The sequence below is a fragment of the Bolinopsis microptera genome, chromosome 3 (genome assembly GCF_026151205.1).
Source record: "Bolinopsis microptera isolate Bmic1 chromosome 3, MBARI_Bmic_1.0, whole genome shotgun sequence".
Classification (NCBI taxonomy): Eukaryota; Metazoa; Ctenophora; class Tentaculata; order Lobata; family Bolinopsidae; genus Bolinopsis; species Bolinopsis microptera.
Genome location: NC_087074.1, coordinates 16,359,357 through 16,385,586, shown reverse-complemented (window position 1 = coordinate 16,385,586; position 26,230 = coordinate 16,359,357). Strand labels below are relative to the sequence as shown.

The following is a 26,230-nucleotide window of genomic DNA, read 5'->3' as shown; positions in this document are numbered from 1 at the left end:
ATATATCCTCCCTCCCTCCCTCTCTCTCTCTTCCTGCCAGTACTGAGCTGTCTTACACCCTGCTATAACGGAGTGAGTGTAAAAACTCAGCCTTTAGAAAACATCACCTCAGACCAGGTGACCCGGTAACTAGTCACGTGACCCGGTAGCTAGTCACGTGACAGTATACTAAGGTAGAGAGAGAGAGAGAGAGAGAGGGGGAGGGAGAGAAAGGACTCTCTAATGGACGATTAGCGGCATCTCACCTGCGCCTCCCTGGACTCGGTCCCAATGATCCAGGCGTCCCTAAACTTGGAGCTGGTATAAATATGCAGCAGGGTAATTCAGAGAGCTGCTCTAAATTCAGATTGAGAGGGGCTGCTACCTGTCTCCCTGCTTAACAATGGTTTAAACGCTATCCTTAATGTTTGCTAGACTCGTCTTAACAATGACTGGGTCCTGTTAAGAGAGCTCTGGGGGATGGGTTATGCAAAAGGGTCTGCTTACAGGTCAGATACCTGTCTACTTGATAAGCAAAGTAGGGCGGCGAAATAGTTGCTAGGTAGGGGGTAGTAGCGCTATTTAGGATTGGGATGAGAGAGATTATGTATATATATATATATCTACTGTATAGTGTATACCACCAGCAGAGCAGGAACTAAACCATGAATAGGAGGTATAAATAGCGAGTGAATTGTTTCAGAAGCTTTCAAATAAACATCCTGCTGGCAACAGTCAGAACAGTTGCTAGGTAACAGTCAGAACAGTTGCTAGGTAACAGTCAGAACAGTTGCTAGGTAACAGTCACAACAGTTGCTAGGTAACAGTCAGAACAGTTACTAGGTAACAGTCAGAACAGTTGCTAGGTAACAGTCAGAACAGTTGCTAGGTAACAGTCAGAACAGTTGCTAGGTAACAGTCAGAACAGTTCCTAGGTAACAGTCAGAACAGTTCCTAGGTAACAGTCAGAACAGTTGCTAGGTAACAGTCAGAACAGTTGCTAGGTAACAGTCAGAACAGTTGCTAGGTAACAGTCAGAACAGTTGCTAGGTAACAGTCAGAACAGTTGCTAGGTAACAGTCAGAACAGTTGCTAGGTAACAGTCAGAACAGTTGCTAGGTAACAGTCAGAACAGTTGCTAGGTAACAGTCAGAACAGTTGCTAGGTAACAGTCAGAACAGTTGCTAGGTAACAGTCAGAACAGTTGCTAGGTAACAGTCAGAACAGTTGCTAGTTAACAGTCAGAACTCGTTATCATCTTGTAGTTGCACTTGTCTGAATATAGTGGAGGAATCTTGTAATAACCCGGGCAACAATCTTGTTACCCGGGCAACAATCTTGTTACCCAGGCAACAATCTTGTTACACAGGCAACAATCTTGTAACCCAGGCAACAATCTTGTAACCCAGGCAACAATCATGTTACCAAGTCAACGATCTTGTTATCCAGACAACGATCTTGTTACCCAGGCAACAATCTTGTAATTACCCAGGCAACAATCTTGTTACCCAGGCAACAATCATGTTACCCAGGCAACAATCTTGTTACTCAGGCAACAATCTTGTTACCCAGGCAACAATCTTGTAATAACACAGGCAACAATCTTGTTACCCAGGCAACAATCTTGTCAGCCAGGCAACAATCTTGTCACCCAGGCAACAATCTTGTTACCCAGGCAACAATCTTGTAAGTACCCAGGCAACAATCTTGTTACCCAGGCAACAATCTTGTTACCCAGGCAACAATCTTGTTACCCAGGCAGCATCGATTACTAACCTGTATATCTCACGCGTCTCATGTGACGGATAGATCCAACTTTAAGTTCACGAGACTTAAGCAAACTGGTACCTCCTTTCTAGTTAATTCGTATTAATCATTAACACTTATTTAATACACTCGCATTAATCAACTCAACCTTCAACCTTATGAAGGTGCCTGCTTCTTTTTATTGACTCTATAATAGTTGTTAATACTACATTAATGAATTATGAGTAACTTACTTTATAATAGTTGTTAATACTACAATAATGAATTATGAGTAACTCACTTTATAATAGTTGTTATTACTACAATAATGACCTATAAGTAGGGTACCTTACTCTAGACAGCTGCGTTTTCATCGACAAACCAACTTAGAAATAAATCGTTTTCAACTAACGACCTAGACAATTATCAACTATCAAGGGAGTCCCGCTGCCCCACAACCAGCGATCATTGCTGCCCAACAACCAGCAACTACAGCCATACCCTACTCACCTTTAAGTTTAATTAGGATCTGTTCCTTGACTTGCTGAAAAGTAGGGTTATCACGCGGTGATCTAGTGCAGCTTTCTAATTAAGATTACAATTATAATTAAGAGTACTTGGAGTAATGGTCGGGTCTAGAGGGTCAGACAACCTCCCACTCTCCCCGACCCCACTCATTTCCGCATAGATTTCGCCGCGGATTTCCCGGCCCGGCATCATTTCCTTGGCCACACTCGTAATCCTTAAGATTGCAATGTTTTCGTGATCACAGTAGTAACAGCATTTCTCACAATCACAGCACCTGTTATGATACTTGTTACACTTACAGCACCTGTTACGATACTTGTTACAGCAATTGTCACGGAACTTGTTCCGTAACAAGTCCACTACTGTTCAATAGTTTTACCCCAGATTCTGGCCTTGTTTACTGTTCATTAATTAATTAGTTGTTACAAATATAGAATCTGAATTAAATACTGACTGTTGTACGTCAGTAAATTTACTTTTTCTTACGTTAATTACACATTACACAAGTATAACGTTTGGCATTATCATAATTAATATTATATATCAAACAATTACAACGTTCCACTATTTTAGTAATTAATTAGAGCAATTATAAAGTTTCCCTGAACTATTTTAAATGGGCCCAATTTCTTAACCACAAATGGTTTTATCACATACCGTAAATGCACATACATTTGTATTGTACCCACTAGTTGGGTTTTGATAAAACGATCTGTTTTTGGGCCTTTTTTCAATTTTCAGTCAAATGTTTTGCTCCAAATTGTTTCAATTTCGTAATTCAGTAAGTGATCAGTAATTGATCGACAATCATTTATTGATCAGCAATTGGTCATTTATCGATCGATAATTGATAATGATAGAATCGACGCTAGATTTAACTGCAGTTGAATGAAATAACACGCTGTTGATTGTTGAACTTTTCCACTACAGGGCCACTGTTAGACGTTAGTCACACTTCTGAGTCACTTCTGTTAATAATCACATTGTATTACCCACAGCTAATTCATAGTAGTCAGTGGCTGCTACTACTTACTAGCCACGGTTATCAGCAATCATGTAGTTGTGTTACTTAAACATTTATTTAATTATGTTAGAATGTTAGACAATTTCCGCCGGCTATTCATACAAATCGCTTGTTTGTTACTGGTCTCGCAGGTCTCCCTTTGTTTGTTTGACATACCACTCATACCACTATAGTTACCACCTAATTTATTCCTATATATTGTAGACATTGTATTCCTATTCAGACAAAAATCTGTACATTTTAAACGTTGTGAAGGGCGTATCATTGATTGGAATTTGTGACCACCTTATCAACTCATGTGACGTAGAGAAGTGTTCATACTGGTTTATACCATTGTGACCACCTTATCAACTCATGTGACGTAGAAAACTGTTTGAAAAGGGAGGTTCCAAGTTTCACTACCTTTTATTTCTCTGTAGTTCCTTTTCGGAGCTTTGTCCGTTACCTTTTGTGTTTAAAACCTTGAAATATATTGTTTTATTGTTCATATTCGCGTAAACTCTTTGTAATTATAAACACAAAGAACCCTTCCCTGGCCCTGTTGTTGGGGGCCGACAACAGGGCCAGGGAAGCCGACAACAATTGTAGAGACTTGTTATTTAGTTATGTAATTGATTTGTTGGTAAACTGACTCTTCAATTACGGAGCTCAGTTTGTCTCCAGTAAAATGCTTAAATAGTTAGTTTAAATAATGAGTTTAAATAGTTAGTTTAAATAATGAGTTTAAATAGTTAGTTTAAATAATGAGTTGTGCGCCAACATGCAACGTTACGCCACTGCATTGAGACCGAACTTTTCGGTTTCGCAGTCAGATTTTTGAACGGCTAAAATTCGGTTGAAAATATAATGCACGTCAATTATTGTACCCGATATAAGGTAGTTCGCAACTGTTAACGTTACAATAAGCTCACAAGGAACAACTGTTAACGTTACAATAAGCTCACAAAGAACAACTGTTAACGTTACAATAAGCTCACAAGGAACAACTGTTAACGTTACAATAAGCTCACAAGGAACAACTGTTAACGTTACAATAAGCTCACAAGGAACAACTGTTAACGTTACAATAAGCTCACAAGGAACAACTGTTAACGTTACAAAAAGCTCACAAGGAACAACTGTTAACGTTACAATAAGCTCACAAGGAACAACTGTTAACGTTACAATAAGCTCACAAGGAACAACTGTTAACGTTACAATAAGCTCACAAGGAACAACTGTTAACGTTACAATAAGCTCACAAGGAACAACTGTTAACGTTACAATAAGCTCACAAGGAACAACTGTTAACGTTACAATAAGCTCACAAGGAACAACTGTTAACGTTACAATAAGCTCACAAGGAACAACTGTTAACGTTACAATAAGCTCACAAGGAACAACTGTTAACGTTACAATAAGCTCACAAGGAACAACTGTTAACGTTACAATAAGCTCACAAGGAACAACTGTTAACGTTACAATAAGCTCACAAGGAACAACTGTTAACGTTACAATAAGCTCACAAGGAACAACTGTTAACGTTACAATAAGCTCACAAGGAACAACTGTTAACGTTACAATAAGCTCACAAGGAACAACTGTTAACGTTACAATAAGCTCACAAGGAACAACTGTTAACGTTACAATAAGCTCACAAGGAACAACTGTTAACGTTACAATAAGCTCACAAGGAACAACTGTTAACGTTACAATAAGCTCACAAGGAACAACTGTTAACGTTACAATAAGCTCACAAGGAACAACTGTTAACGTTACAATAAGCTCACAAGGAACAACTGTTAACGTTACAATAAGCTCACAAGGAACAACTGTTAACGTTACAATAAGCTCACAAGGAACAACTGTTAACGTTACAATAAGCTCACAAGGAACAACTGTTAACGTTACAATAAGCTCACAAGGAACAACTGTTAACGTTACAATAAGCTCACAAGGAACAACTGTTAACGTTACAATAAGCTCACAAGGAACAACTGTTAACGTTACAATAAGCTCACAAGGAACAACTGTTAACGTTACAATAAGCTCACAAGGAACAACTGTTAACGTTACAATAAGCTCACAAGGAACAACTGTTAACGTTACAATAAGCTCACAAGGAACAACTGTTAACGTTACAATAAGCTCACAAGGAACAACTGTTAACGTTACAATAAGCTCACAAGAAACAACTGTTAACGTTACAATAAGCTCACAAGGAACAACTGTTAACGTTACAATAAGCTCACAAGGAACAACTGTTAACGTTACAATAAGCTCACAAGGAACAACTGTTAACGTTACAATTAGCTCACAAGGAAATGATTTCTCTTATACTTATACACTTATATATTACACTAATATACTCATACTAATACGTATCCTAAGCTATAGATATTATACTAGTGTAACCCGTGTTATTATACTATATAACTAACAATATAGGCAGCTCGTTACTAACATCACCTCGTTATTAGAAATAGTTAATGTTTGTGATAGCAGAAACAACGGCAAGGTATGACGTAGGAGACCTTCACACTGGTGAGTTTGTAACCTTCACACTGGTGAGTTTGTAACCTTCACACTGCAGGTGAGTTTGTGACCTTCACACTGGTGAGTTTGTAACCTTCACACTGGTGAGTTTGTAACCTTCACACTGGTGAGTTTGTAACCTTCACACTGGTGAGTTTGTTACCTTCACACTGGTGAGTTTGTAACCTTCGCACTAGTGAGTTTGTAACCTTCACACTGGTGAGTTTGTAACCTTCACACTGGTGAGTTTGTAACCTTCACACTGGTGAGTTTGTAACCTTCACACTGGTGAGTTTGTGACCTTCACACTGGTGAGTTTGTAACCTTCACACTGGTGAGTTTGTAACCTTCACACTGGTGAGTTTGTAACCTTCACACTGGTGAGTTTGTAACCTTCACACTATTGAGTTTGTAGCCCTCACACTGGTAAGTTTGTGACCTTCGCACTGGTGAGTTTGTAACCTTCACACTGGTGAGTTTGTAACCTTCACACCATGGTGAGTTTGTAGCTTTCACACCATGGTGAGTTTGTAACCTTCACACTGGTGAGTTTGTAACCTTCACACCATGGTGAGTTTGTAGCTTTCACACCATGGTGAGTTTGTAACCTTCACACTGGTGAGTTTGTAACCCTCACACTGGTGAATTTGTAACCTTCATACTGGTGAGTTTGTAACCTTCACACTGGTGAGTTTGTAACCTTCACACCATGGTGAGTTTGTAGCCTTCACACTGGTGAGTTTGTAACCTTCACACTGGTGAGTTTGTAGCTTTCACACTGGTGAGTTTGTAACCTTCACACTGGTGAGTTTGTAGCTTTCACACTGGTGAGTTTGTAACCTTCACACTGGTGAGTTTGTAACCTTCACACTGGTGAGTTTGTAGCTTTCACACTGGTGAGTTTGTAACCTTCACACTGGTGAGTTTGTAACCTTCACACTGGTGAGTTTGTAACCTTCACACTGGTGAGTTTGTAACCTTCACACTGGTGAGGTTGTAGCCTTCACACTGGTGAGTTTGTAACCTTCACACTGGTGAGTTTGTAGCCTTCACACTGGTGAGTTTGTAACCTTCACACTGGTGAGTTTGTAACCTTCACACTGGTGAGTTTGTAACCTTCACACTGGTGAGTTTGTAACCTTCACACTGGTGAGTTTGTAGCCTTCACACTGGTGAGTTTGTAGCCTTCACACTGGTGAGTTTGTAACCTTCACACTGGTGAGTTTGTAACCTTCACACTGGTGAGTTAGATAGATTTTTAGATTTGAAAAATTTTCAAAACGGTATATAAATCAAGAGGCTTGCATATAATGAACATATTGACACGGGTGCAGAGTTGAGTCTGTACGGAACCTAGTAGTTTCAGATCCTTGTTTAACTTGCCGTACAGCAAGGTCATCCACTACTTTAGCCCGGCGAGGCACATAACTCCCTCTACAACTCCATGACAAATGTTTCATATATACTAGCCGAGTTCACAAGTTATATCCTTGTGTTTGAGAAGAGCTCGTTAGAACTGCTTCCTTTCCCTTCAGTATCCCACAAAATCAACAGGATTATAAAACATAAAAATAAAAACCGCTTTGTCGGCAAATGCCAGGGCCCTAACAATCCACTCAAAAAAATTCAAAACAGGACCCAGAAGCTTGTAAGCCACTGGTAAAAAAAAGGGAAATCTAATTAAACAAAGATTTTGTTCAAAAATCAAATAAAATCAAAATTACGCGACCAAAATTCAAAAACTCTCATAAATGTGAAAATCTTAGTATCAATCAATATCCATGATCAGAATAAATGAGGAAAAACGCGAAAATCACATACATTACTGTATTACAACAGATGTCAAAAATTGTTATTAACAGAGATCCAATGTGTCCATAATAAAATAATAAAGTTCAACTAGCTACCCAATCAAAAGGTAGCCAAGACAGGGTAACTAGAGTAGTAGGCAGTAACTTAGTAGTTTGTGACCTCTACTCTCACAATTAGTTGTTCACAGAAAGGCATCACTAAATCTACCATTACGTCACTAGTTTAAATTCTACAAGTGCGCTGTAATGGAAACCTCATGGGATGTTTACTATCTGCATCCTGACTATCTGTTTTTGTATGATAGTCAGGTGTTTGAAGCCTCCTCACCTGGTGCATTAGCTACTAACATCCTCTCTACTATATACTATACTACCTCTCTTTCTCCCTCCTCTCTCTCAACCTGCCGGGTCCAGTCTGTCACTTTACTTCTACCCACAGCGTAAGCTAACTTTTAAGACAATGAATTTATCGTTTGTGTTCAAACTGGACAGTTTTCCGAGCGGTCAGATAGGGACCAGGTGAGGAGCACGTGACAGGAGTGGTTGGTATGACAACGGAACAGCTGGGGAGCTGGTCAGGTCACGTGAGGATTTGAATTGATTATGGTTGAAAGCACTGTCAGTTCACTTGCTCACATCTCTACTTCGCTCTTTTCTGTTTGTTTCACAATTCTTCTCTCTGTATCAGTACGATACTCACGAGTGTAGCATTTGTAGTTTCTCTTACCGGACACTTGAAGAGTGCACTCTAATATATACTAATCTAAATCAGCCCTAATCTTTATAGGTACATATACATTAACCATGCTGCTTAACATCAAGGATTCAGTCTTGTTCAGGGGTCTCTACTTTGCCTAATATCTCCCTTAGCCCTGCATTACCTCGCACGTGCCACTTTCTCAACTCTCGCTCCCAGCACGGCAAGCAATGCAACACGTCATTCGCCGGGGCAACCATGATAACGGGGAATTACGAGCTTACCCAATAGCAGCTGTACATTTAGCGTTCTGACCAATCAGAGCACAGCATTAAGGATCATGTGCTAAGCCAGCAAGTACTTGTCTGTACTCAATGTGTTGAAGCCATTAGCTGGTGCAGGACGGCTCCCCTCTCTCACTGCCTCTAATCGCATGTTAGCCTATGAGCAGGCGTGCATCTCTGCTCCTTTAATGGCTTGTCCAATGACCGGCTAGAACCAGCCATTCTCCCCCTCTCATTGGACAGCCCATTAGCCTGCTGCTATCTTTAGCTTGGTTATCCGGCTCCTTTACACAGCCAGGTGGGATTAACGAGATAAGCGCTCCCTGCTGCACGTGAGCACTGAGCCGTCGTGCGCTTCTTCCACCAGCCCCAGCGCGCAGCCGCTCTTAGTAGAGGCTCCTGTGGAGGAGGCGCCCTGCTGCAGCCAATAGACAGCGTCGTGGCGTGACGTAGCGGTAGGAGTAACGCAGGGGGTTAGGTTAGGGGGAGCTCAGTTGCTGGTGCTTTGTTTTCTCAACTGATCCAGATTTTGCTGCTCCTCTGGGAACCTGATGACTGATGACTAGCTCTTAGCCTCAAGTAGAATGATGCCTGATGGACTAGCCTAAACTTGTATCCTTTTATAGCAAACAGTAGAGAGACTTGTCATGTCGATTTCGCATACATAGTTTGATTCGCGCACAGCATGACCAAGTGTTTGCCGTTTATTTGAAATGCGATTCTTTTGCGTTATTTTAATAAAATACTAATTCTTTCTGTGCTATCACTAACCGACGGATCATCGTGCCCGCGTTTGACACGGCGTTCGCTCACTTCGCGTCGCGTACAATGTTTAATTTGTTAAATTCAGCCTCACCAAAATGATAAAGTAAAATTGAATATTTAATTATTATGTTGTTAACTTTCCCACTGACGGATTTCAAATTTTCAGAAGACGGAAATAAAAGAAGAAGCTGAAATGTATCCTTTGTTATGTATCCTTTAAAACACAAGTAAAATTACTTCTTGCTTACGTTGCGAAAGAATACAAATTTTTCAGTATTGGATTTAAACGGACGAGCATCATGTACGTCAGTGGCCAGCGCGCGACAAAAGAAATTATATGCAACGTGTAACATGGAAAACCAGCGCGCGACCATGGAGCCATAATTTTTGCTCTGCGCCGTTTAGTATTTATTACTATTAGATTACTTTTTACTTTTGTTTCTAAGATCCTCGTTCTTCCAGTCTGTTATCCAATGGTTCTGACCTCGCCTCATGTACCTAGTAACCTAGTAACCTAGTAACCTAGTAACCTAGTAACCTAGTAACCTAGTAACCTAGTAACCTAGTAACCTAGTCACCTAGTAACCTAGTAACCTAGTAACCTAGTAACCTAGTAACCTAGTAACCTAGTAACCTAGTAACCTAGTAACCTAGTAACCTAGTAACCTAGTAACCTAGTAACCTAGTAACCTAGTAACTTAGTAACCTAGTAACCTAGTAACCTAGTAACCTAGTAACCTAGTAACGTAGTAATTTGTATAGTGCAACAAATTATTTTTTCAAACCATGTACTTTGCTTATATATTTTTGATTTGGATACTCAAAATTTCGCCCATCAGACTTGAACGGATTTGAGAATCTCTCTGGAACAACTTCCCAAATCATGAATGACAACAACGGTATATTAAAAGATATGAATTTGGAAAACGCAGTAAATAGTGATGGGCCGTTCACTTTCCGATGGGCTTCTGACGGATCGCCTGCAGAAAGGCAAGGCATCTACAAAGTTATTCTTTATGCCAAAACGGCGGATGCCAGCATTGCCGGGTGGAAGGTAATGACAATAAGAAATCGTTCTAATTTTCTAAGAGACATAAGGATGCCTAATATATTAGTTTTGGGAAGAAATTGATCAAAAACTGCATAATACTTGACCTAAAGAAGCTATAAAGTTTACATTTCAGGTGTACGTAGAAGACACAAGTGCCCAAAAATCAGATGCCCAGTTCAATAACCTAGACGAACAGGTCCCATGTACAGCTGGCGACCCTTTAAGTGAGGGTAAGGATACCAAAGAGTTCATCTGCCAGGAAAGACTTGCCGCTACACAAGTCATCATTAAGGGATCTAGTGTCGTTGCGGAACTCGCTGAAGTTGTTGTAGTCGGGAAAACTTGGGGTTAGTTGTGTTAACTTAGTTTTTTCTTATTTTGCGTTATATTTTATATTTTTTATAGTTATTTCATGTAATGGCTTCTTTTAAATTATCTTCTTTTTGATATCACGACCATTTGTGGTGTTAACAGAGAAATTAATTTCAGCAACTTATCCGTGTGGGTTAGGATATTACAACACAGACAGCGGCACTCACAGTGACACTGCTTTATACGGCTGTAAAGTCTGTGAAGATGGTTAGTACACTACCTTACTCTGTACCTACTGTACTAAGTACAGTTCACATGACTCTTTCTTCACAAATTGTTACTGTTAGCTCTATAAAACATTTATTAATTCACTCCAACGATATATGTAAATATTACTACTATCAAGTTTCTGTTATTCAAAATTATTCTGTTTTCGTTATGATCGAAAGTCCAGTTTCATGATCATCAAAACATCTCAGGTTCACACGACGCCCGCACAGACTTCGCTTCAGACCCAGAACTAGCTAAAGCTTGCACCCAGTGTGACAACTCAGTAAAGAAGATCTTCTACACTAAGACACTAGACCACAAGAAGCTGAACAAGTGTCAGTCGTGTGCTGCTCCAACAGTTGTCCTCGCTGACAAAGGAACTTGTGTCAAGTGTCCGGCTGTGAGTACTTTCAGTTTAATCTCAAATAATACTTTATTTAGTTCTGTAGATCTTTCTTAATTTGGGAACTTTCTGATAATGACAATTAATACAAGGAGGAAGTGAGGGTTTCTCAGTATAAGAATATTTTCAGCTCTTTTCACTTACTGTACATTGTACATTACTGTACATTGTACATTACTATACTGTACATTGAAACCTGTTATTTCTTTCAGGGACAAGAATATTATGCAGAAGGTGCTGATGCGGACTGCAACTATCCTGCTAACCCTGAACGAGCGTCTGCCACTGCTGTCGCTGTAACTGATCCCTCAACATGCACCAAAGTCGAATGTAAAGCTTGCCCGGACGGAACCCGTAACCCAGCAGAGAGTTCGGACTACTGTTACAGCTGCACTCATATGAAGGAGTACACCACGGACAAAATAGAATGTCTGACGTGTGATGTGGTAAGTGGAATGTAGTCATCATAATATCTCAAACTGTAATTTTGTTATTTCGACTGTAAAATAATAAATTGTTATTGTGTTTGGCCTTGCTAATATGCTCAATACCAGGGCAAGATACGAGATAGTACTGGCAATACTTGTGAAGACTGCCCTGCTGGTAAAAAACGAGGGATATCTGACAACAACTGTGTTCCATGTGATTCTGGATGGATGTCTGCTGCTGGAGCGTCTGTTTGCACAGAGTGTCCCGTGGTTAGTTTTATAGAATTATTGTTGATCATTTATTTTCTTACCACTTACAAACTTTATTTATCTGCACTTGTTACAGGTAATGTGTCAGTGTAACTAACTTGTACCTGTTACAGGTAATGTGTCAGTGTAACTAACTTGTACCTGTTAAAGGTGATGTGTCAGTGTAACTAACTTGTACCTGTTACAGGTAATGTGTCAGTGTAACTAACTTGTACCTGTTACAGGTAATGTGTCAGTGTTACTAACTTGTACCTGTTACAGGTAATGTGTCAGTGTAACTAACTTGTACCTGTTACAGGTAATGTGTCAGTGTAACTAACTTGTACCTGTTACAGGTAATATGTCAGTGTAACTAACTTGTACCTGTTACAGGTAATGTGTCAGTGTTACTAACTTGTACCTGTTACAGGTAATGTGTCAGTGTAACTAACTTGTACCTGTTACAGGTAATGTGTCAGTGTAACTAACTTGTACCTGTTACAGGTAATATGTCAGTGTAACTAACTTGTACCTGTTACAGGTAATGTGTCAGTGTAACTAACTTGTACCTGTTACAGGTAATGTGTCAGTGTAACTAACTTGTACCTGTTACAGGTAATTTGTCAGTGTAACTAACTTGTACTTGTTACAGGTAATGTGTCAGTGTAACTAACTTGTACTTGTTACATGTAATTTGTCAGTGTAACTAACTTGTACCTGTTACAGGTAATGTGTCAGTGTAACTAACTTGTACCTGTTACAGGGTCAGTACGAAGATAGTAAGACAAGTTGTGAGAAGTGTCCTGTAGGGAAGTACAATGATCAGACAGGACAGTCAGGAGAAAGCAGCTGTGAAGTCTGTGCTGAAGGTTATGTTGCTGCTAGTGAGGGGTCTGAGACCTGCACTCAGTGTCAACAGGTTAGTTACAGTCAAAACACTAGCTTATAAAGTGTGTGAAGTAGTTATAGTCAGCTTCTTCTCTCTACATCTTTATGTTGAATTATTGAATTCCCAGGTTAGGTTGCTAACCTGGAAACAGCTAATGTTATTTGCTGTTGTTAGCCTCTATCTACTCTCAATAATTGACTACTACTTCATATTCACAGGGAACTTACGAAGATGGGAAAGATAAAGCCTGTAAGAATTGTGCGGCAGGTTACTATCAAGCGGCTGCTGGACTGCAATCATGTGAATCTTGTGGAGATGGAGAAATCTCTGCTGAAGGAGCAACGACGTGTACGCAGTGTGATAAGGTAGTTTCACATGCTATTGTTAATACGACACATGCTATTGTTAATACGACACATGCTATTGTTAAAACGACACAGGCACTATTGTTAATACGACATTAATTTAAAATAGATGAATATCTAAAGCACAGCTTGCTCGAAAGTTGCTGTTAGATCTTTCAGTTTAGTATTCAATATCAGATAGTGACGTTATTTTGATATCTACTTTTTCCATTTAGGGAGAAGAACCGAACTCTGATAACACTGCTTGTGTTCCTTGTGCAGCTGGGAAATATCAGCCTGAACAAAGAAAAGAAACTTGTCTTCTCTGCGGAGTAGGAACTATCACTGCAACTACGGGAAGGGACACGTGTGACCCTTGTGAACAAGTGAGTTACGTTAATATGCTAATTACAGACTAAAACACACGTATTATATTCAGTTAAAGGTAACTTCTATTATAGTGGAAGCAAATCAGTCGACAAGAGTTATTGACAGGAAATAACAAATTATCTAAAACATCTTTTCAGGGTCAGGAAGCTGACGTTGCGAGAACTGCCTGTGTTGATTGCGGGGCGGGGAAATTCCAGAGTAGTGCTGATGGTGGGGCTTGTCAGGATTGTGAAGCTGGAACTTACAGTGCAGTTAAAAGTTCAGAGTGCACTGAATGCAGCCCTGTAAGTGTAAAGGGAGGAGTTTACTTGCGAGTTGTGTTAGTTTGTGGTTTCCAGTATAAAAGACATCCAAGAAATTAAAAGAAATTGATCGTCTGTGACATATTTGTTAATTTAATATTTATTCATACATTTACAGGGATACTACCAAGAAAATCCAGGGCAGGGTTCCTGCGTTGAATGTCCAAGCGGAAAGTTTTCCGGTGCTGAAGGAGCGACCGAATGTTCTGAATGTGTAGCTGGTCATGTGACTATAACAGAGGGCTTGTCCGTATGTACGGAGTGTCCAGTGGTAAGGACAATATCTTCTTTATATTCACTAGATTAACACGCACTGAGTTAGATAATTTGTGCTACGAATTGGTATTTATGCTTTTAAGTGTTATTGTTACCATCCCATCCAGGGTTACCAGGGTTACCAGGATTACCAGGGTTACCAGGGTTACCAGGGCGATCTCATGATTTTGTGTGAATTTGCCGTTTTTCTTAATTGCACGTATTACTGAAATGTACCTGTTACAGGGTCAGTACGAAGATAGTAAGACAAGTTGTGAGAAGTGTCCTGCAGGGAAGTACAATGATCAGACAGGACAGTCAGGAGAAAGCAGCTGTAAAGTCTGTGCTCCTGGTTATGTTGCTGCTAGTGAGGGGTCTGAGACCTGCACTCAGTGTCAACAGGTTAGTTACAGTCAAAACACTAGCATGTAAAGTGTGTGAAGTAGGTTCTCCTCTCTAAATCGCTAGCCTGTAAAGTGTGTGAAGTAGGTAAACTTCTCTAAATCGCTATGCTAATTTCTGAATTATAGGTTCCAACTGTTCACACTCCACATCTTATCTAGGAATAATCATAAACTAACTGCACTCCTCATATTCAGGGAACATACGCAGCAGACAAAACACAAGCCTGTAAAGTGTGTGAAATAGGTAAAGTTCAGGCTTATAGCGGAGCAGTGTCCTGTGATGTGTGTCCGGCTGGTGAGGTTCCTAACAAGGGAAAGCTAAAGACAGAGTGTGTGAAATGTAATGCGGTAAGTTTCCTTTTGTTTCTGTACTTTAAGTTGGCATTTGTTTCTGTACTTTAGTTGGCTGTCTTTGAATTTTAGTTGTCTTGTCTTTTTTGATGAAAATCTTTCTAAATCATGAATAGGATGTTGTCACATTGAAACGTTGAATAATTAAGTTGGTTTCTCAGTGATGGAGGACTTTCATATATTATTGAAACCTATTATTTCTTTCAGGGACAAGAATATTATGCAGAAGGTGCTGATGCGGACTGCAACTATCCTGCTAACCCTGAACGAGCGTCTGCCACTGCTGTCGCTGTAATTGATCCCTCAAAATGCACCAAAGTCGAATGTAAAGCTTGCCCGGTCGGAACCCGTAACCCAGCAGAGAGTTCGAACTACTGTTACAGCTGCACTCATATGAAGGAGTACACCACGGACAATAGAGAATGTCTGACGTGTGATGTGGTAAGTGGAATGTAGTCATCATAATATCTCAAACTGTAATTATCTTATTTCAACTGTAAAATAATAAACTGTTCTTGTGTTTGGCTTTGCTAATAAGCTCAATATCAGGGCAAGATACGAGATAGCACTGGCAATACTTGTGAAGACTGCCCTGCTGGTGAAAAACGAGGGATATCTGACAACGACTGTATTCCATGTGATTCTGGATGGATGTCTGCTGCTGGAGCGTCTGTTTGCACAGAGTGCCCCGTGGTTAGTTTTATAGTTTATTTTTTTTGATATCCATTCTAGTTACGACCGTTATATCTCAGTCTTAATGTTTAAAGTAGTTTTAGTTAGATCAGATTATAATGAGAGGTTCAAATATATGCCCGCTTCTGCGTTTTTTAATGTTCAACACTTTCCACAGGGAACAAAGTCAAACACAGCTTTAACAGACTGTGACCTGTGTGTTCGTGGCAAGTATCAAGACAAAGCCGGACAGAACACTTGTGAAGTCTGTGAAGATGGTTATGTGACCACGGAAGATGGTTCGCCTCAGTGTGTGGCTTGTCCTCAGGTCAGCAACATAACGTTCTCTTGACTTTTTTTAGTTAAGAAGATTGACATGATCTAAGAGATTATTGTGTTATCAAGCAGATTTATCTTCCTTTCCGTAAATTTGCTCACTATGGTCAAACTAACAACAACTATATCCACAGGGAACAAAGTCAAATGCTGGCTTAACTGACTGTGATCCTTGTGCTACTGGAACATATCAAGACGAGATAGGGAAAACTGAATGCAAACAGTGTCGGGAAAATATGTTTACTGATAAAGGTACCGTTTAGTAGTTTTATAAAATTTCCTAATTTTTACGACGAAAATAGCCATTTATTAAACTAATTAAACGATTTTGATTACAAAAGTAGCCATTAATTGTCCTGGTAATTTGAAGTGAAAACGTCTGATAACACCAAATGTGACGATATAATCACTACTTAGGTGTCTACTGTCTATTATACGTATAATGCCCATCTAAATCATTTCTTGTCTGACAAAATAACATGTTTCAGTTGGACAGGTCGTGTGTTTGAACTGTCCGGATAAAACGTACGCTGGAAAGGATGCAGCGAAGTGCGAACCATGTCCTCCGGGATCTCCAGCAGCTGTTAGAGCTAGGATGGAGAATGATGGAATTGAGGAGATTTTAATCGAGAAATGCATAAGTAAGCCAACAACTCAATATCTAACGTTTCACTTTTAAAGTGCATTATTAATATATATATTATAATGAAGACAAAAGAAACAATGATATTCAGCATTTGTATTATCTAACTTTTAGGTGATCTGGGAGAAGGCTGTGCCTCTGAAACAGAGTTCCAAACACAGTACGGAACATTCAGCCACGACTGGCTGGAGCTCGACAGCAGCTCAGAACCTCAGAAATGTGAGTTTGACGAGTTCACCGCGGTTTTCACCTGCAAGATGGACAGTGCTAAGAAAACGTATGTGGAGAAGACTTACTACTGTCAGAAGACTGCGAACACCATAGCCATAGAAAGTCTAGTCGACGATCAGGTTATTTCAGTAATTTATTAGAACTCAGTTTAACAGGTTAAAAAGCATGGTTTCTCAAATAAAGTAATCTCATGCAACTAGCTCAAAACGTACTTAATTTCCGATTGCCGATGTTATGTAACGACCTTCTCCTCAGAATGTCTCGAATGAAGATAAGACGGCACAGATGGAGAAGATGACAAATAATACGGTCATGAACGGTATCGGTGACGTAAAGGCCGTCTCTGACGTTCTAGAATCCATCGTCAAAAGCGACGAGGGAGAAAAAGAAGGCGGGAATATCTCAGAGGCAGTGACCCAGAGCGTCCTGAACACCGTGTCTAACCTTGTGAAGTCTGATTTTAAGACAGCAGATGACGACACTGAAACCCAGTCCGCCAGCAGTATCACTGATGGGTGAGTTACAAGCCAAAAACCATATGCCCATTTTTGGGCATATGCACCAAATTTGATGGGTACATTGTTTTCATTTCTTTTGTTTTTGTGCGAATTGTACTTTACTTCAAGTGCTGTCGAAATTCATACATGATTTGTACACAAAGACATGAGCTAACTTATTACTACCTTATGGGACGTTATTTGACCGGACATTTTGTAAACGGACATAATTTTGAACGGACATTAAAATGAACGCTCAAAGGCATTCATTTAATATATTTAATTTAGCTACCTTGTCGGAATTTATTTGAACGGACATTAAAATGAACGCTAGGGCCTCCAGCGTCCAATTAATGTCCGTTCAAATAAAGTCCGATAAGGAACTGATACCTGGGAGGTAAGGTATATTTAATAGAGCAAGGGTCTACAGTGCTTATATTAGATCGTAACTCACATCTCCTCCCAGTTTGGTGACGCAGATTGTAAACGTTGCTAAGCAAACTGTTGTCAAGAACAAGATAATCAAGTCTCCTCGCATAGCCGTGATCGATCTTAAGAAAGGTGGTGGTGAGAGTAATCCAAGCAATAATGGTGTTGTCACCTTCACCCTTCCTAAAGCAAACCGAGATGGTAAGGATCTTCAAGGCTGCGAATTAGGATCTGGATCAAGCGATAACAAAGAGGAGAAGGAAAACACAATTCTATTGGTCAGTATATTATTAGTACTCAACTTTACTTTGCTACTAAAGTAAATAGTTCTAATTGTTCAATGTTTTCCGCGATACAATTTGTACACAGTAGCTATCTCACTAAGTAAATGATATGCATTTATCATCATATTATTACAATATTTAACTATGAAATTAATTCAGATTGAGACAAAGTCGGGAGAAACGAACGAGGATGTGGACATGGCTGTGGTCCTGATCACAGACTCGACACTCATGCCGGACACCACCATATCCTTGGTGACGAAGGAGGAGGGCGAGGAGGACGAGGAAACCGTCACTAAAATCCTGGATGATCTGAAGAGTGAGCTAGAGGACGCAGCCAACAAAGACGGTGGAGACGCCAAAAAAAGCTTCGTCAACTCGTTTATCACGGAGGTCAAAGTTGAAAACGCACCCGATAACTTTAAGCTAAACCTCTTCATGAAGCCCACCATCGATATAGTGAGTTATTTGTATGATTACTATACTTAATTTGTATTACACTGTAGCAAATAAGCTTCTGGATGATGTGGTAATTTACCTTTTTTAGGGTAATGGCACTGGCCTAAGAATTGTAAACAAGTATACACCTTATCATCATTAAGTTTAACGTAAATAATTCCTTTGTACGTATATTTTCTAACCCTCCACAACTTTTAGGGCAACACGAACTCCAGCCTCAACACGGAGCCAGACGGCAAGAGAATGCAAGTTTCGTACATCTGCGCAAAATACGACCCTGTCAAAGCGAAGTGGGAGGAGGGTTGCGAGACTATCTACAACTCTGCTAAGCCGTCAGATGGAGTGCTTTGTTTGTGCTCTCACAACACCAGCTTTGCTGTCCTCATGGTAAGAATTAAATAACCACTTCTCTGTGGAACATATTTGATAACCATCATGACACATAATACGTTTTATGCGGTGTAATACTTTATTACTCGCTTCAAACTCATTTAACTAATAATTGTATATACCCGTTTCAAACACTCATTCGCCAAATGTTTCCAGTCAGCTTACGAGATTGACCGTGGGTTTGCTGAAGTACAAAGCTACCTAACGTATGTTCTTCTCGGAATTTCAACCGTCGGTCTCATCTTGACTCTGGTGTTCTTGCTTCCTGCTAAAGCCCTTCGCTCAACTCGGTCCGCTAAGATCAACATCTGCTTCACTGGCGCCCTGCTGTTAGCCTCATTGATGTTCCTCATCCAGGACGCATTCATTTCTGCTGATGATACCGGACTCATTAAACTGGTAAGTTAGAGTTACTTTTAGAGGTTAAATAGTTAAATAGTTAAATGATAAACTATTGTCAGATAATATAGGATTCCAGCTGCTTACCATTGATGATCCTTTTTAATCAAATTATCAAACCTTTTTGAATACTGACCAGACCGACTAACCAACCACCACCCGTTTCAGAAGTCGACGGGATGTGCCGTGTACGCGATGATCCAGCACTACTTATGGCTTGTGGTCTTTGCCTGGATGGTAGTCGAAGGGTTCCTTATGTACCTCTCTCTCGTACAAGTGTTCGGGTCTCATATCTCAAAGTATATGCTAAAGTTTAACCTCGCAGCATGGGGTATGTACCTTAACACTCTTCTTCATAATCTTAGTTATTCAATTGTTTTTTTCAACGTTTTCAGATGTCAATATTTCAATTAGAAGATTATATATTCTTATCATCCAAATAACCTTACCATATTCTAGGTATCCCTCTACCGATACCATTCATCGGATATTTCGTCTTCACGAAGCAGCACACTGTGGGTAGCTTCACCTTCACTGAACATGGGTACCTTGCGGACACCATGTGCTTTATCCGACCTGAAAGTATCTCCTTCTACGCCCTCTTCTTAGCCCCCATTGTCTTGGTTATCTTGGTGAACCTTGTATTCTTCGCACTCGTTGCCAAAGTGATCAAGAACTCAAAATCCTCCGGCAACATCTCTGATCAAGAACAAATTTTGGTGAGTCCTAAGGTTGTTAATATTTTGCGTCTTTCAACTTTGTCGAAGAATCTTTTATCATATTCTTTTGATTCGTTTGATAATATGTACGATAATCATAACAAGTGCTTAATTTAAATGTCGTAAACATTCTAACCAACTTATATTTCAGCGGCAGCTCAAAGCAGCAGTCGGGGTGATGGTCTTGCTCGGAACAGGCTGGTTCTTCGGTATATTCATGTCCATCCCAGCCCCTCAGTTCCAAGTGGGGATGCAATATCTCTTCATTCTTCTCAATAGCTCACAGGTCCGTCTTTTCTACAGCTTCCTCTATTTCGTATGCATTTAACAAGTCTATCAGCCTTATGAAAATCAAGCTAGCCCACAAAGTAAAAAACGCTTTACATACTGATCTGTTTAATACTAATAAAATTAACCCTCCAATCTCTCAGGGAATATTCGTGTTCCTGTTCTATATAGTGCTAAACGACCAGGTAAAGTCTCACTGGCTAGTTAAGGTTGGACTCCAAGAAGAGAAGAGGACCACGACATCATCCTCCGCCGCCGCCGCCGGCAAATCAGCAGCCACTAAGGCAACGACGGTCAGCGCCAGCGCCGCCCCAAACCAAACTGACAACATTTATGAGAACGCCGCCGCTTCCAACGAGGATCACACGTACGCAAGTGCAGAGTACGCAACGGCCAGCGACAAAACAGGCAAGCATGAGTTTCCGGCTAAGTCAGACAATAATGCGAACATTTGATTTATATTTGTGGGAATAAATTTTGTATACAAAAACTGGCTCTACCTGCCAACTAATCGTTTTGTAGAGTAGTTTTTAGAGTTGATTAGTTGTTTGCGAAATTCTCAATATTTTTGTTAATTGCAGACTTTGTTAGTTGTTTTTAATCTTATTTTTATTTAATTTCTATTTATGTAAATACTGAGGATCCGTCACAGTAAGTGCGTTTTAAATACTTTTCGACGAATTTTTCATCGTCAGTTTTATCAGACAAATCACAATTAACTTTATTTAAAACCTTGTTGAGATACTGTGACTGCTATATATCTTTAAGTTTGACATTGTGATTAATAATTTTATATTAATAACCGGTTACCGGAACAACCAATTAAACTGTATTATTAATTGTACTCACACAATAATTTGACACAATTCACTGAATAAAGAAACAAAAAAATTCCACTGTTAATGTTAATTGACTCAAAACAAGTTGGATAAAATCAATCCAAAAAACAAAAAATCAGTGAACTTAAACAAACTTCCCAAAAACCATATTATCATCTCCACTCTACATATTCACTCTACCTCTCCACTTTACATCTCCACTCTACATCACCACTCTACATCTCCACTCTACATCTCCACTCTACATCTCCACTCTACATCTCCACTCTACATCTCCACTCTACATCTCCACTCTACATCTCCACTCTACATCTTCACTCTACATCTCCACTCTCCACTCCACTCTCCACTCTACCTCTCTACATCTCCAGTCTCCACTCTACATCTCCACTCTACATCTCCACTCTACATCTCCACTCTACATCTCCACTCTCCACTATCCACTCTCCACTCTCCACTCTCCACTCTCCACTCTCCACTCTCCACTCTCCACTCTCCACTCTCCACTCTCCACTCTCCACTCTCCACTCTCCACTCTCCACTCTCCACTCTCCACTCTCCACTCTCCACTCTCCACTCTCCACTCTCCACTCTCCACTCTCCACTCTCCACTCTCCACTCTCCACTCTCCACTCTCCACTCTCCACTCTCCACTCTCCACTCTCCACCCTCCACTCTCCACCCTCCACCCTCCACTCTCCACTCTCCACTCTCCACTCTCCACTCTCCACTCTCCACTCTCCACTCTCCACTCTCCACTCTCCACTCTCCACTCTCCACTCTCCACTCTCCACTCTCCACTCTCCACTCTCCACTCTCCACTCTCCACTCTCCACTCTCCACTCTCCACTCTCCACTCTCCACTCTCCACTCTCCACTCTCCACTCTCCACTCTCCACTCTCCACTCTCCACTCTCCACTCTCCACTCTCCACTCTCCACTCTCCACTCTCCACTCTCCACTCTCCACTCTCCACTCTCCACTCTCCACTCTCCACTCTCCACTCTCCACTCTCCACTCTCCACTCTCCACTCTCCACTCTCCACTCTCCACTCTCCACTCTCCACTCTCCACTCTCCACTCTCCACTCTCCACTCTCCACTCTCCACTCTCCACTCTCCACTCTCCACTCTCCACTCTCCACTCTCCACTCTCCACTCTCCACTCTCCACTCTCCACTCTACATCTCCACTCTACATCTCCACTCCACTCTCCACTCTACATCTCCACTTTACATCTCCAATCTACATCTCCACTCTAAATCTCCACTCCACATCTCCATTCCACCTCTCCCCAGTCCCTATTCCACCGACTAGGAACTGACCTAGGGCCTGTCGTGATATCATGGATCGCTTAGGTTCCACCAAGATATGGTAGTCCTCATAATTTTGCGGCCTCTATGTATCGTCATCTCGCACAACTTCTTAAGAATCTTAAGTGCTGGGCATGTGAAAATTTGCAGCCCTCCAGACATTGATTGGGTTAAGTTGATTGTATGCCCTTCTTAATTTCTAAGATGATCTATGCGAAATAAGTCAACAATTGTAAGCCTAATGTTAATCAATTTTACTGTTAATATTTTTTGTTACCTTTTAAACAATAATTTTAGATAATGTGCACAAATTACATTTGTTTAATTTGTTCTAAAAGTGAGTATAGGGTGTTGACTGACGATGTAGCTCTGCTTAGATCCTAGCTAGACCCTCAGACACAGCAGCAAGGGTCTTGACTGTCGATGTAGCTCTGCTTCAGTGGCCCTGCTGACCCCGCCATCACTCGATGTAGCCCACAAGTCGCCTCTGCTCTGCTTACTTTCGAAATCTCCCGAAGAGTTACAAAGTTAGCTTCAAATACGTCAGCCTTCACGACCAGTCTCTCTACAATGTTTTTTACATTTAGACTGATCAGAAGTCGTTCAGCATGTTTATCTTTGGTTCAAAATATTTTAATTCTATGTTAAGGATGACAGAAATAATTTATTGCTATGGGGAGAGTATTACGAAATTTGTAATGTAATATATATATATATACGGGTAAACCGCCCCTAAAATGTCACCCACCCCTAAAACGCCACTCTTGATTGATTGGATCCCATCTTCTTAGAAAGTATCTTACCTAATCATTTGTAACTCCTAAACATAAAAAAATATCATTCAGACCCTGCCACATCCTGAAATTGAATCTAAATGATGCCATAAGGGCATTTTTTTCACTTTGTACGAATTTTTTACTTTTGAAAAAAAGCGCACAATTTTATAACTCTGGAATTCATTAATATTAACTCGGTTTTGGTCTAGGATAGTGATATTTACATATTTTAGCAACTTTGTACATATGACTGGAGATATGGAAAGTTATACATTACTCAATATTACTACCCTCCCCTAAAATGTCACCTGGCCGCCCCCTAAAATGTCATTTTATCAGATTCTGGCTTTGAGACTACAAGCATCATAAAATGGAGGTACCAGCCTATTAAACATCATATTTAGCATCTAATGGTAATATTAGAAAGCTTTGGCAGCTCAAGGAATTAGTTTTATTTTATTAATTGCAATAAACATCCCCTAAAATGTCTAATTATCCCCCCTAAAATGTCATTTTAACCTGATCAAATTACTCAGGCTTTTCCTAAGATGCAATGCATACTCACATTTCGTTAATAGTTGATGTTAATAATTAACAAGTGCCAAAACAAGAGCTATTATCGCACACCATGCGAACAAAATACAAATTTGACATTTTAGGGGAGAAAAAAATGACATTTTAGGGGGCATATCATAGGTTTACCATAAACTAGTAAGTACCAAAAACCGTAGTTTTTGACATTCAATTTTGCTAAAAGCAGTCAAATCTAGTCTATAGAGAAGGTCAGATCGATTACTGGGTTGGATTAGTTAACTACAGGTCACTAAAATTGCCAAAATGCAGGATGATGTTAAAAATCCCAAAAAATGCAATTAAAACATGCAATTTGCACAAGGTTAAAATCATATTGAATCCATTTCTTTTGTGCCAATTGTTAGTTTATAACTAGATAATCTAACTACAGGTGTAAATTTTGTTGACTGAGTTACTGTTTTGCCGTAAGTTCTGGGTATTCAAAAAAAAGTCCCCAAAATGTCACAAAAAGTAAATTGACTAAATTCCACCATTTTTTTTCAACAGAGAGAGAAATTCTGGTCGACACCTCTCAGAAATAGGTTATATTTGTCCCAGAAGTGGTTAAAATTAATAATTGAGCAACATTCTGAGTGCTACACAACCTGTTTTAGCTGACGTTTTAGGGGTGGTGCACGTGACATTTTAGGGGGTGATTACGGTTTTGAGGTACTTCCTTTAGTGAGCGAATGTTTTCAAGTAGCTTAATGTTTTAATAAGACAAAACAAATAGTACTAGTGACAAAAGATAAATCAGGCCTCCTGTACATTTTGTAATTATCACACATATAGAGTTGACATTTTAGGGGTGGTGTTTTAAAAGTGACCCCATTTCAACGTCAAAAAAATTGTACCTGATTTTATTTTCAAATTTCCAAATCTTCCTGGCAGGCTAGAAAAAGGTTTAAATATTATTCCTAGACACTTCAGAACCCTGTAAATTTAGCCCTAACTCGGCAATCTGGGCCCAAAAAACAGGTGACGTTTTAGGGGCGGTTTACCCGTATCGTTATATAAATATAATGGTACCTAATTAATGCATCTATAAATGAATTTAAGGAACCTGTCAGTATAAGCCTTGGAGCGAGTTTTTATTTCTGTTTGACAAGCGATCTTGTTGTCTGCGATCCTGACCTTAGCTTAATTACAAAGTTGTATGACGTTACAAACCTTTACATATAGTGTATGTACTAAGAGCGTCAACTTGCGGGTGAACATTTTGTGTCTCAAAACCCAACATATTATACATCATTGGAAAGGTCTCATTGAGTAGAGTCATATGGTAACAAGTTTTGGGGAAATGGCTGCTCCTAGCGGAAGTTATAACCCGTCAAAGTCCCAAAAATGATCAATTTAGAAAATGGGGCGGGACATCGTGTTCTTAAATTTTTTTTACGACATTTTTTTACAGAATATTGTTAATCACATTTTTTTACACAAGATTTGCTGTATGCCGTAATTTTATTTTCCGATATTTGAATCAAAAATAATTTTTATTTGGATTTCAAAGTACGCGCTACGCCGCGCAGTTAGAAATCGCAATAAGGAGATTTAACCAAATTTTTTGTTGCGCCATTTTTATTCTCATATCAAATATGCGCTGATACTTTTCGGTCGAATTTCTTTTTGTTGCCGCTCATAGCAATTAGCATAGAGCCTCAATGCACACACCGTATATTTAGTTTGATAGTAGTTGTTTTGTTGCACATTGTAATGCAGATGTTACTAAATGATCTTGAGAGGGTATTTAATATAACTGAGTTAGTGTTACTGCGTTTTGGCTGCGATGTGCTGAAGACTACTAGAAACTTGTTCTAGTATAGAATAGCTTAGTGGATCAGGATGTTGCTAAATTATATCCCTTGTTACACTCGTTTAGTTCTGGACAGGATTTGAACGTTTTACACTTTTATCAGATCATTTCAATCATGCTTCATACCGAAATTACAATTAACCCATTCAAGCCTTGTATAAACAATAACGGACAGTATTATGTGTTAGAAAAAATATATTATGTACTTCCAATCGAATCGTGCAATTGCCTTGGTACACAGGTGCACATTCTTTGATGCCCGAAACGCATTCCAAGCTTTAGATATCTGCCTTCAATAATGGCCTATAATCACATTTGCCAAAAAACAGCTGCTTTGTAATGCTGGTGTGTCCCACTTAGTTTGATTATCTTAGTTAAGCTGTAATATCGAATTCGAAGACCTGTTTCGTTATTATTTCTTGAAATGCAGGTATTTGAAGGTTTTGAAGCAATTTTTTTCAATTAATCTATTTTCCTGGTGTAGAAACAGACCTAACTTGATGTATATTGTTTATTCTAATTAAAGTATATTTGAATTTAAAATATGAACTTCAAATATCATTATTTCTAGCTG

General features: G+C 39.7%; 3 protein-coding genes across 5 annotated transcripts in view; 1 reads left to right on the top strand and 2 right to left on the bottom strand.

Annotated features, from left to right (window-relative positions):
* The window catches only part of LOC134812705 (POU domain, class 2, transcription factor 2-like), a 1,142,226-nt gene that overhangs the window by 983,423 nt on the left and 132,573 nt on the right, over positions 1–26,230 (bottom strand). The window lies entirely within an intron of this gene.
* The window catches only part of LOC134812719 (obelin-like), an 89,705-nt gene that overhangs the window by 9,705 nt on the left and 53,770 nt on the right, over positions 1–26,230 (bottom strand). The window lies entirely within an intron of this gene.
* Positions 5,730–21,170, top strand: LOC134812503 (uncharacterized). 3 transcript variants are annotated; one of them, XM_063819970.1, is made up of 29 exons: positions 5,730–5,800; positions 9,515–10,402; positions 10,533–10,746; positions 10,889–10,978; positions 11,191–11,381; positions 11,597–11,830; positions 11,939–12,082; positions 12,825–12,980; positions 13,169–13,315; positions 13,531–13,680; positions 13,822–13,968; positions 14,105–14,257; positions 14,488–14,643; positions 14,841–14,993; positions 15,204–15,437; positions 15,546–15,689; positions 15,847–15,996; positions 16,139–16,256; positions 16,493–16,645; positions 16,762–16,997; positions 17,134–17,393; positions 17,842–18,082; positions 18,248–18,547; positions 18,746–18,934; positions 19,094–19,336; positions 19,505–19,667; positions 19,796–20,055; positions 20,207–20,341; positions 20,487–21,170. In XM_063819970.1, the coding sequence occupies exons 2-29, from the start codon at positions 10,232–10,234 to the stop codon at positions 20,796–20,798; spliced, it is 5,244 nt and encodes a 1,747-aa protein (XP_063676040.1). In that variant the 5' UTR covers positions 5,730–5,800; positions 9,515–10,231; the 3' UTR covers positions 20,799–21,170. The 3 variants fall into 3 exon arrangements, with proteins under 3 accessions (XP_063676040.1, XP_063676039.1, XP_063676042.1); XM_063819969.1 differs by having other exon boundaries at positions 5,735–5,800; positions 10,188–10,402; XM_063819972.1 differs by lacking the exons at positions 5,730–5,800; positions 13,169–13,315; positions 13,531–13,680; ... (1 more) ...; positions 14,105–14,257; positions 14,488–14,643 and having other exon boundaries at positions 10,130–10,402.

Bases quoted from the DNA above. Each gene is read 5' to 3' on its own strand.
- LOC134812503 (XM_063819969.1), top strand. From the start codon at position 5,746: ATGTTTGTGATAGCAGAAACAACGGCAAGGTATGACGTAGGAGACCTT. The intron at 15,438-15,545 runs GTAAGTGGAATG...GCTCAATATCAG, and splicing joins AATGTCTGACGTGTGATGTG to GGCAAGATACGAGATAGCAC. The intron at 18,548-18,745 runs GTGAGTTATTTG...CACAACTTTTAG, and splicing joins TGAAGCCCACCATCGATATA to GGCAACACGAACTCCAGCCT.